The following is a 17922-nucleotide window of genomic DNA, read 5'->3' as shown; positions in this document are numbered from 1 at the left end:
ATACTATGTCTTTATGTTTAATTATAGTTTATATTTGTTCTTGTTTTAAATATGTTTTGAAGTAAGAGTATATGCATGCACACAGTAGTTAAAATGAAGCTAAAACAAATCATGCACAATGTAGTATAAATTAGATATTGTTCAGCTGAAAACCAGAATGAGGTAGTTTCTGAAATGCATTATTTTATTTAACTATGAGTTTTCTGTAAAACAAGGAAAAAAACAAAAACATTTTCATTTCATGTTTAATAAGAAAGCCGAGTGTCATTGAAGTTTTAGGTATCAGAATGACTCTCTTCTCTGTGGCCAGAAGTGCCTTCCTCAAACTCTTCATCTCCCCCTTCATTTATTTACCAGTTTGCATATTATCTCCTTTTGTAAAACCTTGTATTACATATTCAGTAAAGAATTACCTTTTCTTTGAATTATACATTGATAATTATATACTGTCACTTGGAGAAGGAAATGGCAAACCACTCCAGTATTCTTGCCTGGAAAATCCCATGGAGAGAGGAGCCTGGAGGGCTACAGTCCATGGGATTGCAAGAGTCGTTCACGACTTAGTGACCAAACCACATACCTGTCACTAATTGGATGCCTATCACATGAGAGGCAAATAACAGACACTGAATTATCTCTGACCTTCACAATAATCCTGAAGGATTCCTGCTTAAATGTCTTCTTTACAGATGATTAAACTGAGACTAAGAGTAGCTAAGAAATTTGCATGAAGTCAGATAGCTGTTAATAGTTAGGACAGAATTCTTGATCTGAATCCCAATAGCGGTTTGTAATTGAAGGATATCCACATATAGAATGTTCTTTAAAAATATACATATTCCCATAGTTGTATAATAACTGTGTAACTTTTATTTACTGTTCTTTGTAAAAGAGAAAGCATATGAAACCTATATTGACATTTGAATATTACTGTACTTTCTTACAGCCTGTGAACTTATGAATCAAGGCATCTTGGCCCTGGTCAGCTCCATTGGCTGCACATCAGCGGGATCCCTCCAGTCTTTGGCAGATGCCATGCATATCCCCCACCTCTTCATTCAGCGCTCCACAGCTGGGACCCCAAGGAGTGGCTGTGGACTCACCCGGAGCAACAGGAATGATGACTACACTCTCTCTGTTCGGCCACCTGTCTACTTAAATGACGTTATCCTGAGAGTGGTCACGGAATATGCCTGGCAGAAGTTCATTATATTCTATGATAGCGAGTATGGTAAGTGTTTGTTACTTGCATGAGTTTTGTAAGCTGGTATTTATATGGCAGTAGATTTTGTTGAATCTTGAAAAACTTGAGGAAGTTATTATTTGTGGTTTTCGTGTCCTGTCATAGTCTTACATATCAGGCAACAATGACAAAAAATTTTGTAAGACCTCAGGTTCAGTCTTTTGCATATATCTTGATCTTTCAAATAATGGGAAGTTATTGAAAACAATGCTGTATTTTTTCCTCTTTCAAAAGCATTTATACCTATATATAATAATAAAAGAATAATTTTGGACAGATCCTAGAACACTTAAAAATATTACCCATTTCTATTTTTCAGTTTGAAAAAAAAATCTGAAGTATTTTTCTTATGCTCTTGTATAGACATTAGAATCTACTTAGTACTTAGCACTTTGAGGGTCATTGAAATTATAATGCCTTATATTTATCCTAGTATATTGTCTCCAATGTGAACTCTCACAAAATAACTGATTAGTATAAAGATACTTAATTTATTTAACTTTCCAAGGTAAAATACAAGGCATTTTACTTATATTATTTTACTATATCTTAAGAAGATATTTTGTCTCAATATTTTTACTTGTGCTACATTAACAAAAGTAAGCAAAAATAGGGCTTCCCAGGTAAAGAACTCTCCTGCCAATGCAAGAGACATAAGAGACTCAGGTTTGATCCCTGAGTCAGGAAGATCCCCTGGAAGAGGGCATGGCAAGCCACTCCAGTATTCTTACCTGGAGAATCCCATGTATGGAGGATCCTGGCAGGCTACAATCCATAACACCACAAAGAGTCAGACAAAACTGAAGTGGCTTAGCACACATTTAATATTAAATAATTAAATAATGTTATTTTTGTTTAAACACTTTTCTTCCCAAGTTAAAATCTACCTGTTTTCTATCTGACTAATCCCAGAGATTTTCAAACATAGTTTCTCTCTTATTTTTGTCATCAGGAAGAGAGGAGAGTAGAGATTGATAGGTTCAAATGAGAGGAAATAAACAGATTTTGATAAGGAATATATATTGTGAAACATGTGCTTCCTTAGAAATTTGCCTAAAGAAGGATATAGAAAAAAAAATTCCTTTCAGTGTGGATGGGCCGGATTTTTACATTTTTATTTTAAAACGTTAAGATTTATGCTCTAAAGTGCAACTTATTTTCCTTGCAAATAAATAACTATTTAACAATGAGAGTTTTCTTACCCTAATCTGCTCAGCATTTTGAACATGAAGAACAGTTACACAAGAGTGGCCAGAAAGTGACATCAATAGAACCAAGCACAAACAGGTTGGCAGAAAGCTGGGAGCAGCAAACAAGAGCTCCTGTGGACTCCTAGGGAGGGAAAGCAAGTGGCAGCTACATTAGCCCTAAATATTCAAAGGTCACATGGGGTTTGGGCAGCTGAGTTCCATTAAACTTGATGGGTAGACTTCAGCCAAAATTCTGTGACACTCTCTAAAAGCACAGTCCTTTGTCCCCATGACGGAAATCCTTATTTTGTTGCTTAATTCATATTACTTAGGGGTCACAGAACGAAGACCAAGAGACTGAAATGAATAAAGTAAACAAAAAGGAAATATTGGCTCATCAGTAAAAGTAAGGATGGAACACAAATCTGATAGTCACTAGTAGAATTATTTAATGAACATAGTAAATTCTAGTGCTACTGTCAACATACTGAGTATCCCTTTGTCAATTTTTTCTAGTCAGATTATCTATGGATTTTATAACCATGAATGGTATTCTCATGACCTCTACTCAAACATAAATTGAAATATTGAATTTTTAAATTCTAAATCTTTATTTAAGAGGAGAAAACACTGCTTAGTTAGTCCTATCAAAGTAGTCTGTAAAATAAAGAACAGAAAAATAACTTTTGATGATGTTTCTACAAATTAAAATGAGACTTTTACTGTATGATTACAAATATCCATGAGAAAAGAAAATCCTTATTATCTTGTTCCTAAGTCCTACATGGATTACACTTAGGGAATTCTTATAAAAGAAGACATTTTGATTACTGGTAAGTAATTTTTTTAAATGTACACTAAATTCATGGTCACACACTCCTTTGCATACATTTGAATTTCCCCATTCTCTTTTCTTTCGATTTCCTTTGAATAAATAAGATGCTTATAATCACATATTTGTATCTTCTTAGAAGCGATGTTTGTTTTAGGAATAATGAAAACATTTTCCTTTAGTCTGATGATAAACTTTATTTTAACTTATTTAATTTAATAATTCATGAAAAAATATCCTGATTGTACTTTTAAAATCATTTCCAGTAATACTCTTCTTCAACGAAAGAAAATTTTCCTTTGATACTTACAATAAATCTTGCTAGTAAAGAACTGGGCTAGAATCCAAAATAAACATCAAGCTATCCAAATATCTTGTATCTTGAAGAGGGCTACATGTCTTTACATATACATTCATCATAGTCCTCATTTTAAGTTCAAACATTAAAATTATACTTGACTTTTATCTTGGTTATCAGGAGTTACTTTCATTAAGGAATGGATTAAGCATCATCCATGGATGGAATCAGGCCACCTGCTGAAGCCAAATGTTATTGAAGATGTATTTTGCTTAGAAAAATATACTTAAAGAAAAAGATTAGGCTTCTTATCCAGTTTATTAGAGGAACACTTTTTTCAAAAGCAGTTAATTATGATTATGAGCTTAAATTAAGATTTAAGTTGGCTTAAACCTCAACATTCAGAAAACTAAGATCATGGCATCCGATCCCATCACTTCATACCAAATAGATGGGGAAACACTGGAAACAGTGACAGACTTTATTTTGGGGGCTTCAAAATCACTGCAGATGGTGACTGCAGCCATGAAATTAAAAGATGCTTACTCCTTGGAAGGAAAGTTATGACCAACCTAGACAGCATATTAAAAAACAGAGATATTACTTTGCCAACACAGGTCTGTCTAGTCAAGGCTATGGTTTTTCGAGTAGTCATGTATGGATGTGAGAGTTGGTCTATAAAGAAAGCTGAGCACCGAAGAATTGATACTTTTGCACTGTGGTGTTGGAGAAGACTCTTGAGAGTCCTTTGGACAGCAAGGAGAGCCAACCAGTCAATCCTAAAGGAAATCAGTCCTGAATATTCATTGGAAAGGCTGATGCTGAAGCTGAAACTGCAATGCTTTGGCCACCTGATGCAAAGAACTGGCTTATTGGAAAAGACCCTGATTCTGGGAAAGACTGAAGGCAGGAAGAGAAGGACACGACAGAGGATGAGATGGTTGGATGGCATCACCGACTCAATGAGTTTGAGTAAACTCCGGGAGTTGGTGATGGACAGGAAGGCATGGCGTGCTGCATTCCATGGGGTTGCAAAGAGTCAGACATGACTGAGCGAATGAACTGTACTGAACTGATAAGTATGAGCCCAGTGTAAAAGTCTACTATAAATTCCTTAACAAAGAAAATTCAAATCTTTGACTCTAAGTAAGTGGATGAAGATCCCGGTTTGATTCCTGGGTTGGGAAGATCCCCTGAAGAAGGAATAGGCTACCACTCCAGTATTCTTGGGCTTCCCTTGTGGCTCAGCTAGTAACCAATCTGCTTGCAATATAGGAGACCTGGTTTTGATACCTGAGTTGGGATGATCCCCTGGAGAAGGGAAAGACTACCCACTCCAGCATTCTGGCCTGGAGAATTCCATGGACTGTATAGTTGATGCAGTCACATAGAGTTGGACACAACTGAGCAACTTAAAAAAAAAAAAAAAAAAAGAAAATGGGTGAAAAGACAAAAAAAAAGTGTGAAACTCTATTTGAATGGAGTGACTCAAGACATTTTTTAAAAGACTTGAAGTGTTGAACTTTTAAAAATGTGTCACTCAAGAAATATTCATTGTTCCCTTGCTTAGTGAAAATGAAAAACATGACATTAAAAATTTTACAGAATGTAGTCTTTACCTTTAAGAAACTTATAATTAAAAGAGAAAATATTTATAATAATCTCTTAATAAAGAAAATAGTATGTTGTGTCATAAATGATATAAACTGAGTGCTAGTGGTATGCAATGAAAAAAGTGTTTAATTTAGGCAGCAGTGGTCAAAGAAGGCTTCATGGGTAGACTCTGATCTTGATTATTGCCTCTCAGGATCTTACCTAACTTTCACAGTGTTTGAGAGACAGCAACTCCAATAGACATTGTGAACAAATCTTATAGAAATAAAAATATTAAAAATAGTATCTCTGAGCATTTTTATTGGCCAGGCAGTAGAATAAATATTTTACATTATATCATTGAATTTTCTCAATAGCTCTATGAAGTAGATTATGGTATTATCACAATTTGACAAATTGGAAAACAGAAAGAACTGATGGGTAACTTGTTTATGAAATATACCTAAGAAGCATCATTACAAAGTCTGACCAGAGCGCGTACTCCTAATCATGTATAATGAGTATGAAGAGATTGCAGTGAACTATCACACCAGAATATAACAAGGGGATAATCTTATAGAGAACATTTACTGATATCTAGGCTCTGTTCTAAATGCTTTACGTGTTCATTTAATTCTCATAGCATAGTGAGGTAGATGATGATGATGATGGTAATTATATTACAGATGAAAAAAGCTGAGGTAGGAAGAAGTCAGGTGACTTGAAACTAAGTTCCAAAAGCCTGAATTCAAGCATTGATAGTGTCTCTTCCTGCTTTCAACTACTGGACTATTTTGATGCCGTAGAAATAATAAGATTAATTTCTGACACAAATTTCTTAAGCATTTACAAATGAAAATGTGTAGAATCATTTTCATTAAAGAGATACAGTAACTGACTTTAAGCCTGCATGTTAATATCATTCAAGAAAAATTGTATATCAATTCTGGAGGTTTGTTTATCATTGTAAATTTGGAAACAGGACAGTCATTGAGTCAAAGTAGGCTGACTTCTCAACAGAAATAGCTGCTTGCCTATACAATAGCCGTTCTCCTCCTTAGGCCAAATTTGCTTGAGAGGGGAATGCTTCCAGTTGAAAAACTATGGTCCCCAGATTGCTTACAGCTGGGACTAATGTGTTACAATCAAGAACTGTGAAAGGTCTGAGATTTTCGCCCTGTGTGTGTGCGAGTGTGCGTGCTCAATTGCTTCTGTCGTGTAACTCTGCGATTCCATGGACTGTAGTCCTCAAGACTCCTCGGTTCATGGGATTCTCCAGGCAAGATAACTGGAGTGGGACGCCATTCCCTTCTCCAGAGGATCTTCCTAACTCAGGGATCGGATCCCTCATCTCCTCCATTACAGGCAGACTCTTTACCACTGAGCCACTCGAGAAGTCCTGAGATTTTACACTATTTGCATGCTAGCCTGACTCAGTTATAGGTACGCTGGCAGAAAACACTAAGCTCCTGAATTAGAGGGAGAGGACTTTAATACTTGGGGCACAGCAAGCAACATGAGTCTTATCGTAATTAAAACTTTCTGTTCATATTAGACACCATTAAGAAAATAAATAGGCAAACTGTAAACTGGGGAGTAAATTTCAATACATATACCTGAAAAACTTATGCAAATACATAGACTCTATAAAGGGCTCAGAATTAAACAAACAAAACTACAAAGCAAAACTATGAGACCAACACAGATATAACAACCGAAAGTGTGCAAAAAGTTTGTTCAAAGAATTCATATAAGAAGATATATAAACGGCCAATAAACATAAGAAGTGCTGAACATTTTTAGTCCACAGGTATATGCCAATTAAAATAAGATAGTAATCAGTACCCACTAGACTGACTGAAGGCCATTACTACACATGGGCAAGAATGTGGCAAACCAAAACCCTCCACAGAGAGTTGGATGTAAAAATGTACAGGCACTTATGGGACCGTTTGGCAATTCATTGGTGGACATATTTGTCCACCACATGACTTACCCATGTCACTTCCAGGTATTTACCAAGATAAATGTGAATGTATATCTTTGTGAAATCTTATATAAAAATCCTTATATTAGCATTATTCATAAAGTCCAAAACTGGAAACAACTTCAATATCTATAATTTTGAAAATGGTTCAAGGAATTGTGGAGTGTTTCTACAATGGAATCCTATTCAGCAATAAGAAGAAATGAACCACTGAAATATTCAACTATAAAAATTTGAGTGAAATAAGCCTGCAAGAAAAGAAGTATATGCTATAGTATTCCATTTATATGAATTCTGGTAACATATAAAATTAATCTTGGTGATCCAGTCAGAAAGTGGTTGCATCTCTGGGCCAGGAGTGGACTGTCTGGAAAAGGACTCATGATAATCTTCTGTGGTATCAGAGATATTCAATTTTTTGTTTTGAGTGCCCCACAATAAATCTTTGAATTATACATATAAGTTCTATTTATTTATTGTAGGTAAATTATGTCTTATTAAAAATTAGAAGACAGAAAAACCTATTAGATAATCTGAAAACTAAAAAAAACAGTAAAGAAAAGGAAAAAAAGGAAAAAAATCAATTTACTTATAATTTCAAATGAAGAATCAGAATTAAATTGTGATCACTTATTGATTACGGTTTCAGAGACAAAGGGTTAGAATTGAGTGTAGTGGACACTTGGAACCCACATTTGATAATAGATAAGAATGACTGGAAGAACTTCTTAATCATCATAATACCTCAACTCCATCATAGACACTTGGAATCAGAATTTTTGCAAGGTAGGCACTAAATGTTAACACCTCTTCTGATGTTTCTGATGCAGCCAGCTTTGTTCCTAGAAAAGGCATCTGGAAGCAAGAAGCTTCAGTAGATATCTTTTTCAACATCTTTGATTGGTAGCACTGTTTCCCTGTCAGAATCTTCCAAGCAAGAGAGAACTCATTGTATTCTCAAGGAGGCTATCTTATAAATGGATACTGGACATTTCTAATTGGCAGAAACATTTTCTTTTTATAATACTTAAAACATACTGGACAAAATGATCTATTTCTGGAATAATATAAAATAATCCTTTCGCTCGTAATCATTTATCAATAAGTAAAGAATTGATTACATCCCATGAACACACTCAGTCTTCTAGTGCCTAAGTACCAAGAACAGTTTACTATTGTCAACCTGATATGTATGCTTCTTAGATAGTCCGCCTTTCTAACAAATGCCTTTATCCTTATCTATTTTATTTTTTCAATATTTCTGTATATGACTGATTTTATATATATATATGTGTGTATATGTATATGTATATATTATACTGATTACACAATATGCCACATGCTGTCTTATTGCCTTAGAGAGGTGAGACATTTACTGCTTTTTAGCAAAACAAAAAACACTTGTGTTTTCACATAACTTCTGCCTTTTTAATTTTTTATATTAAATCTTTATCATAAGTACTCATTATATTGCCTTCCCCTTCCAATCTTGCACCATTTTCAATTTTCTCATCATGCTATTTATGCTTTCAGTCAAATCTCTGAGAGGGCGTTTGGTCAAGGTGTAATAAATATAATACCCAGGAAGACTCATTAAAAGCAATGGTAGTAGTCCAGGCAGGCTCACTATCAGAGAGGTCTAAGCAAGAAATTAGTTGAATGTACCAGAGCCAACAGCTAGATTCCAGAATCCAGGAGTCTTGGAACTGACAGCATATAGAAGCCAGAAAGTTATAGAAGTGAGTGATCTTTAAAATAGAATAACAGCATATAGATTGCTTTAATGAGACATTTCTGTTTTAAAGATATTGAAATAAAAGTTGAATTTCAGGGATGGATGGGCTGAATAGAACTGAATAGAACTAAATAGCTGAATAGAACAAGAGCAAAGTTGATACGCATTTCATCTAAAGAACTATTTGGGTTATTTAATTTCTTTAACCTAAAAAATATTGGTTCCACACTTAATATTAGAATGAACCTATTTGTAGATTTATTATCTGGGTCCAATTATGGAGTTTGGAGGGGTAATATGATGACAGGGATATAAGCAACTTCTAAAAGTAATGACACAGACATGAACTAACTGAAGGTTAGTTTGCACCCTTACTATAGCCTCAACTCTATTTCGAGTCATGCATTTGCTTCATTCTCAAGCTAGACAGTTGGGGTTGGTAACTCCAAGTATATTCTCAGAGATTATCACATTAAAAAAGGCCTCTTCCCTTCTTTGTCTTTATATTAATATCATGCATAGGGCTATTTATCCTCCTATAAAGTCTCAAGCTGTGTTTGGGCCCTGTGCTTATTCTTGAACCAAATAATTTGTTTTGGGGTATGCAGGCTCTCAGTCAGCAATCTGAGTTACATGCTGACCCTCTAGGTGAAGGGGAGGCATATGTGGACACATGTGCTTCCCTTGTCAGCTTCAAAAAAATAATAAATATTAATTAGATTATTTCAGTTTGATTAAATTTTTAAATTTAATATTATCAAATTATAGTTTAGATGTTTAAAATTAATAAATATTTGTCTTTATAATTCACCACTTAAAATTGCTTTTAAAGTATACTCTTCTTCAGTTTAGTTTGTTTGTATTTGTTGATTTTTATCAACTTAGACTTATTTTATGTTCTTAGCTTTTCTGACATTTTCCTTATTGTTTCAGGAGAGCCTTATTCATTTTACGATAAGACTTTTGTCTGTATGTAAATGTATACTATAATTTGTTAAACTAAGTATTTCTGAAAACCAGAAACCAAAATGTAAATAACAGGTTTTGATAAAAAATATCTTTGCCTCAAAAATACTAAGTGAAAACATATTTCTCTTTATATGCAGAAATATTTACTTTTGACACCCATATGCATAAAAAGAAATAAATTCAACTTTAAGGATTAATGAATATATTATTTATAGACTCTTGCATTCTACAAATATTAGTTAATGATCCCTAATTAAGGGTCAGTATGTAGTTGAATGACCTGAGGTACTGAAGTACTACCCTCCAGTATATCATCCTTGCCTTACAAGTTAAACTGTCATTTGGTAGAACTCTTTGAAATGAACTTTGGGGTGCCATCAGCATGAATGCATTCCTAGGAATCACAGTATTTAATCCATGCAGTCTTAATGTAGGTTTAATCAAGGCCCATAAAATGGACACATTCCTCTTAATTTACTGCAAATGTTTATAATTACCCTGAGGGTGTTTTCAAATGTCTGATGACTATAATATTATTAACTCTCTCTCTAGACAGTCTTAAAGTAGTTTATTACTCATTTGGCTATTTTCCAGCTTTCAGTTCTCTCATTTACGTCAATGTACATCAGTAAGTGTATAATTAATTCAAGCATCTTAATGAACTATTTTGTTTGCATTAGTATATATTATGTAAGGTAGGTAAAAATAACATATTCTACTGTTTTGGATTTGTACATCAGTAAAATGTCCTAAAAATATTGATTCAGCATAAAATGACAATTAAGCTGAAACATTATGATTTAATGTTAAAATCTTATCAAACAGAAGTTCTTATCAAACTGACAAGTTATTATCAAACTGATAAGTTCTTATCAAACAGAAAATCTCAGTGGGTCACTATTTCTTAACTGTGTCACCTTATAATCTCATTCAGTTCAGTTCAGTTCAGTTCAGCTCAGTCCTGTCCGACTCTGCGACCCTATGAATCACAGCACGCCAGGCCTCCCTGTCCATCACAACTCCCAGAGTCTACTCAAACTGATGTCCATCGAGTCGGTGTTGCCATCCAGCCATCTCATCCTCTGTCGTCCCCTTCTCCTCCTGCCCCCAATCCCTCCCAGCCTCAGGGTCTTTTCCAATGAATCAACTCTTTGCATGAGGTGGCCAAAGTACTGGAGTTTCAGCTTCAGCATCAGTCCTTCCAGTGAACACCCAGGACTGATCTCCTTTAGGATGGACGGTTGGATCTCCTTGCAGTCCAAGGGACTCTCAAGAGTCTTCAACACCACAGTGCAAAAGCATCAATAGTTCAGCACACAGCCTTCTTTATGATCCAACTCTCACATCCATACATGACCACTGGAGAAACCATAGCCTTGACTAGATGGACCTTTGTTAGCAGAGTAATGTCTCTGCTTTTCAATATGCTATCTAGGTTGGTCATAACTTTCCTCCCAAGGAGTAAGCGTCTTTTAATTTCATGGCTGCAATCACCATCTGCAGTGATTTTGGAGCCCAAAAAATAAGCACACTATTAACTTTATTTTCTAAATACAGTACAAGTGACAAGGAAATACTCAATTAATGATTCAGATTATCTGGAGTAAGGGTTGACTAAAAGCCTTTTTCCCCCCTGAGGAAACAAGGCAGTTACAGATTATGCTGTGCTACTTATTCTTTGGGAAATTCCATTCAGCTTAATGATGTATCTCATGTGTCCGGTAGTATGATATATTTCTTTATATCTAAAAAAAAAAAAAAAAAAAAAAAAAACTAATAAGAATCTAAATATTAATTTTAAAGCTTAGCATTCTGTCATAATATCAAAAACACCAAGCTTGACTGAATGAAGTTCTCAAGTCTCCTGCCCAGTGAAGTCTTCAGTGCATTAAGTGATTAAAAATGATTAAATGCACCTAATCTGCTCAAATGAGGGAGAAAGATGAGTAGAGGAAAAGAAAAATCAGACCTATAAAGCCTCAATGAAAAAATTTTTTTCTACCAAATTCAGTATTTTAAAAGAGTTACTTGAATACAAAGACCAGAATTACTGTTTGATACGTTTCAGAGAATGTCACTAAATTTAGGTTGCAACTACAGTTTGGAAAATGAATAGTATTGTATGATTATTCTGTCTGTGAAAGGGTCTATGTTATCATCAGCTATGTAAGAACAAACCTATAGAGGGCAGGGATTGTCTTACTCATCATTCCCTCCCAGGTACCTCTCACAGTGCTTGGCACATATTAAACAGAAACTAGATTCCAAAAGAGATTTCTTTGGATGCTAACTGCTGGTTTAGGATGAACAGTAAGATATATGTCTGGTTTGTGAGTCAGTTTAGAAAAGTGTATTTATACATTAGATTCTGTTATCCCCTGGGATTTTTCTACCCTAATCTACTTAATTATAAGCCATCTTTAGAGAGAAATTAAGTTTAATCTTACACTAATGACCATAATAAAGCCATCATTCTGCACAATTTAATAAAACAAATCATTGTGCTTCAATCAGTCACTACCTCCTAGAGAGTTATTGTGGGAAGTTGGTCTAACTAAGTAACAGTTATCACAGAAATTGCTAGAATATCAAGTTCTAAAGGTATTACCTAAATCAGCTTTTAGTCCTTATTATGATTTTTTTGTTTACTTTCCATTTTTCTGTAGGAAAGGACAGCAGAAGAAAATCATGAACAAGCGGGATTTTTGACTGGGTTAATATAATCTTGATAATGAAAATGTATATTGCATAGAAATTTGAAGTTTACAAACTGCTTTAATATTGCATGTGTGCTAAGTGGCTTCAGTTATATCCAACTCTTTGCAACCCTATGGACTGTAGCTTACCAGGCTCCTCTGTCCAAGGGATTCTCCAGGCAAGAGTACTGGAGGGTGTTGCCATGCCCTTCTCCAGGGGATCTTCCCAACCCAGGATGGAACCTGCGTCTCATGTCTCCTGCGTTGGCAGGCGGGTTCTTCATCACTAGCATCACCTGGGCATCCCCGCTTTAATATTTCACACACTTGACTTCCTTTTATTAGAATAACTCAATAATTAAATGTTATAATTTTCTTTTTTGTACCAATAAGGTTTGGTTAGCTGTTACTTTTCCTAAGTTTCCATTCCTTTGTTTTTCACATTTCTCTAATTGGCATTGATCACATTAAAACTATTACTTGTCTAAATTGTTATTCCCTCCATTAAGCTGGATGTACCTCAAGAACAGGAACTATACCTTCATCTTCATTACCAAGCTACCAGATATTTATCAGAAGACTGTGTATTAGTCAGTACCCCTTCTCTTGCAAGTGACTGAAGCTCATTTCAAACTATGTAAGAGAAAAGTGAAAAAAAGAATATTTTTTTCAATTGACTTATGCAGTTGCGAAGTCTAAGAAATAGCTGGCTTGCCTCTTTCATTTTCACTCATTGGTTACATTCTTCATTTCTCACTAGACATGCTGGCTCTTGCAGTTCCAAAACTGCATCATTACCGCTTGTGATACAAAAGAAAGACCATTTATTTTTCATTACTCATATCAAATTTCAATTCTTGTTTGAATCCTGTGACTATCTGTGAGCTAATTAATTAGGCCAAAGAACATGGAGAGCTCATATTGTTAAAATCAAAATGTAAGGAAGGCTATGTTTCTTTCTAAAGGTTCTTGGGGAGAACCCCTTTTTTTGCCTTTTTTAGGGACCATCCACATTTCTTCTTTCAAGATCCCCTTTCTTCATCCTCAAAGCCAGCAACATTCATCTCTGAAGCTCCCCCAGAAGTCTCAGTGAGCTTCAGTAGTCAGATCTATGTCTGACTTTCCTTTTCTGCCTCCTTCCTTTAATTCTACTTCCTTAGAATTATACTAGTCCCCCTAAAGTAATAGGAGATGTCTGTCTCTGGTAAGATCAGGTGATTGACAAACTTCAATGTCATCTAAAGCATTAATTCCTCTGTTATATAACCTAACCTATTCATAGATTCCAGGGATTAGGACTTGGGCATCTTTGGGAAGTCATATTCTGCCTTCTTTATTGTCACTGTTGTTCAGTTGCTAGGTGGTGACCAACTCTTTGCGACCCAGTGGACAGTAGTACACCAGGCTCCCTGTGCTCCACTATCTCCCAGAGTTTGCTCAGATTCATGTCCACTGAGTCAGTGATGCTATCTAACCATCTCATCCTCTGCTGCTCCCTTTTCCATTTGCATTCACTCTTTCCCAGAATCAGAGGTTTTCTAGTGAGTCAGTTCTTCGCATCAGAGGGCCAAAGTATTGAAGCTTCAGGTTCAGCATCAGTCGTTCCAATGAATATTCAGCATCAATTTCCTTTAGGATTGACTCGTTTGATCTCTTTGCAGTCCAAGGGACTCTCAAGTCTTCTCTGGTCTACTGGAGAAGGATGACAACCCACTCCAGTATTCTTCCCATGAGAATTCCATGAACAGTATGAAACTTTCCTTTATAGAGTGCAGGAAAAATGTCTTTTTTTGTTCTAATCTTATGTTTAGTAACTTACTTCTTGAACCTCTACCACTTGCTGTTATATAATTATCTTATCAGTAGAATGAATAATCACAAGGAACAACTGAAACTACTATTTAACATTTTGTTATCAACGAATAGCATCTAGTAACACCCACAGGCCTGAAAGCTTTATGAGGTCAGATATCACCGTTTAGCTTTTTAATTTCTGTAAACTGAAGCACTTTACTCATTTTTTGCCAACTAACAGTAATACAGATGGTGTAGCTGAATAATAATGATGGTTGATTGTATTCACAAACTGACAAAGCCAAAGGCCCACTCTCTTTTTTAATGACTTTTCCACAGTGCATTTAATAGTGTGATTCAGATTCTTCTCACATCAAACTTACAGTTGCTATATATCATGAGTGTTTGGTGTTATTTTCAATTAAGCATAACTATTATTGTTTAACTTCTACATTCCAAGAGTCTAAAACATTACACTTGCCATTTTGGGTAGCTAGCCATCTAAATTTTAGGCAATTCTATCCTATTGGTGGGTAATCCCTTAACAAGCAGTTGGGAACTATTATTAAAAATAATAGCACCTACCATGTTTTAGGCTTCCCTGATGGTTCAGTGGTAAAGAATCTGCCTGCCATGCAGAATACCTGGTTTTGATTCCTGGGTTTGGTTCCAGGAAGATCCCCTGGAGAATGGGATGACTACGCATCCAGTATTTTTGCCTGGAGCCTTTTGGGGTTGCAAAGAGTTGAACAAGACTGAGTGACTAACACATGCACACCATATTTTAGACTTTACACTGGATTTCCCATGCAGACACACATACATATCACCACCCTCACTAATTAATCCTTCAAGACATTTAGAAGACAAATATTTATTCATTTATAGATCAGAACTTTTTTTTTTGAAAATTTTATAATCACTTATCTAGGCAGTGATAACTAGAATTGCAGACTAAGGGCACACAGAGAAATAATAGGAATCTTTTATCACATCACTTTTCTGGCCAAATAACAATACACATATTACTTAATTTCTGGTCAAACATAGAAGGTAAAAAAGTCACACTGTTTTTTTTCTTTTTCATTTATTTTTATTAGTTGACATAGATGTATAGAATATACTGTTTTAAATGAAGTCATACCATTTACAAGCTGAATTGGAATCACGCTAAGTCATTCTCAGACTGCTTTTCATTCTACACACATAGCCCATCATCTACTTAGATCCTCTACTTAAAACTTTTCAAGAGATTAAAACTGCATTTAAGATAAAGTCCAAACCTCTTTCTGGGTCTCACCAGGATCCACCTCATCTGACCTTCTTTCTCCACACAGCTTCACCTAACTCTGCCCTCCTCCTTGCTCTTTGGGCTGCAGCCATGCAGGAATCCTTCAGGTACTTTAGACACAAGCTCTTCATCGCCTCGGGGCCTCTTCCCAGGCTGTTGTCCTCTCATCTTGTCTGCTTGCTTGAGCAGTGTCTTCTCATCGTTTAGATCACAGCTGAAACACCTCTTTTCCCGAGGAAACTCCCTTGAGTATTCTAACTAAACTAGAGCCTCCTTCCCGCCCCGCCTCTACCAGCACACCTTGCTTCCTTCCCAGCGCCTGGTGTGAGTTGTGTGTGCTGGTTTGTTTGTCGTTTGTTGCCTCTCTCAGTATGGGGAAGGGTATTCACTGTTGAATTCTGAATGCACAGGATTGGTGACTATATTCAATCATTTTTTTGGAAACAATTTTCTTTTTCTCAAAATTAAGAGTATAAGTGATCTGAAGCTTTATGCCCTGGTGTTTTCTGAACATCTCTATTCCAATGCATTTTTGGTTTGGTCTGTTATATTTATGTGCACATTTAAGTGACTCAAACTGAAGAAATAATAACTTACAATTCAAAAATCAAGGATCTGCTCTGGCACATTATTTTAAAGGCATATTGGTTCTGAGTTGTGGTCCAGGCTTCTGCATTTTTAATAAGATTTTCAAGTGATTCTGATTCACAGCAGAGTTTGAGGAGGCCTGCTTGAGTGTGAACATAGTCCTGTTATGTGTCTACCTGTATCTGCTAAATTTCATCATATCTAACCCTTTGTTTAATCCATGCTTGAAATCCTTACATCCTTAGAAACTTTCTGACCTGGATATTTAATGAATACATAATACTGTTATTATTCAAACTCTTTTATCTCTTGTTCTGCTCTAGATGAGGCTTTATTCTTTTAAGCAATGCTGACATCCTGGGTTTATAATTTAATTAGGAATAAGGAATCTAAGGTAGAATTTACACACTTATCTAGTCTGAAAAGTTTGAGAGTCATCAGATAACTGGACATATAATGTTCTTTGTAATTGTTTTAAAAAAAAGCTAATCATAAGAAGAAAGCAAATTTTTAAATTATTATTAATTTGTAACCTGCAAACATAAATTTTGGTTATGAACAAATGTTAGTTTCCAAATCTGTGACTTTGTTTTCTAATTCTGTTGGCTTATTGCTTTCAATTGCTAATGTATTGAAAAATATATGACCTTATTATTGCTCTTAAGAAATAAATTTTACATGCATGCACAGTAAGGAGTTTTGAGATATAGTCCATTAATAATAAGCAACCTACAATCCCATTCACTTCTTATCTTTCACTAGTTTCACTTTTCACATTTTATGTCATGGGCATGTACAGAAAATTGTACAGTATTTTATAGTCAAAGCAAATGTACTATATTAAGATTATATTGTGCCAGGTACATCTTCCAAGCATATTTATCAATGTATAGATCCCTTCTTCTATAAATAGCCAATGTGGTACTAGGAAAAAATATTTGTCACATTTCAGGTATTTGTTGGTAGTTAAATATACATCAAAATACAAATTTATAAATATTTTATTTAGACTGTATTTTACCATCCTTATTTAGGCGTAAAATGAACACAATGCTTTATTTGATAATCTTTCAGAAATTCTCTTGTTTGGGGATGAGTGTATGAGTATTTTGTTAAAAATTCGTGTTTTACACACAAAGTACATTCCATGTACTCTTGGGGGTGGGGAGGAAGACTCTCTACTAAGTTGGCAGGATTTGAGCAAAGGAGGTAGTGAAGTGTGAAGTGAAAGTCTCTCAGTCTTGTCTGACTCTGTGACCCTATGGACAGTAGCCTGCCAGGCTCCTCTGTCCATGGGATTCTGCAGGCAAGAATACTGGAGTGGGTTGCCATTTCCTTCTCCAGGGGAACTTCCCAACTCAGGGATCAAAACCCAGTCTCCTGAATTGCAGGCAGATTCTTTACTGTCTAAGCCACTGGGGAAGCCCAAGGAGGTTGTAGTATTCATAAAGCAAGCAAAAGTTTAGCTATTTTATTTGTGACCTGAGATCCTTTGAAGATAACCTCTCAAAACCCTCTTTCAATTAAGATTGAAAATGTCAAGTTTACTGGTATCATTGCCCATTTTAAGAAACAGTAGTAATCTTGATTCAGATTCATCAGCCATTAATGATATTCATGTTTTGCCTGAGGTTAGTATCACTCTTTTAATATGGAGGAAAAGTAAAGAATGTAATTTCTTATTTCACATTTGCTTTAGGGAAGTA

General features: G+C 35.3%; 1 protein-coding gene across 1 annotated transcript in view; it reads left to right on the top strand.

Moving 5' to 3' along the window:
* Window positions 1-17922, top strand: part of GRID2 (glutamate ionotropic receptor delta type subunit 2) — a 1506291-nt gene that overhangs the window by 789102 nt on the left and 699267 nt on the right. Inside the window, 1 exon segment of the mRNA XM_065907436.1 lies at window positions 947-1231. Within this exon segment, the coding sequence (XP_065763508.1) occupies window positions 947-1231 (285 nt within the window).

Source organism: Muntiacus reevesi, chromosome 16 (genome assembly GCF_963930625.1).
Source record: "Muntiacus reevesi chromosome 16, mMunRee1.1, whole genome shotgun sequence".
Taxonomy (NCBI): domain Eukaryota; kingdom Metazoa; phylum Chordata; class Mammalia; order Artiodactyla; family Cervidae; genus Muntiacus; species Muntiacus reevesi.
This window is presented reverse-complemented; position numbering and strand designations above follow the sequence as displayed.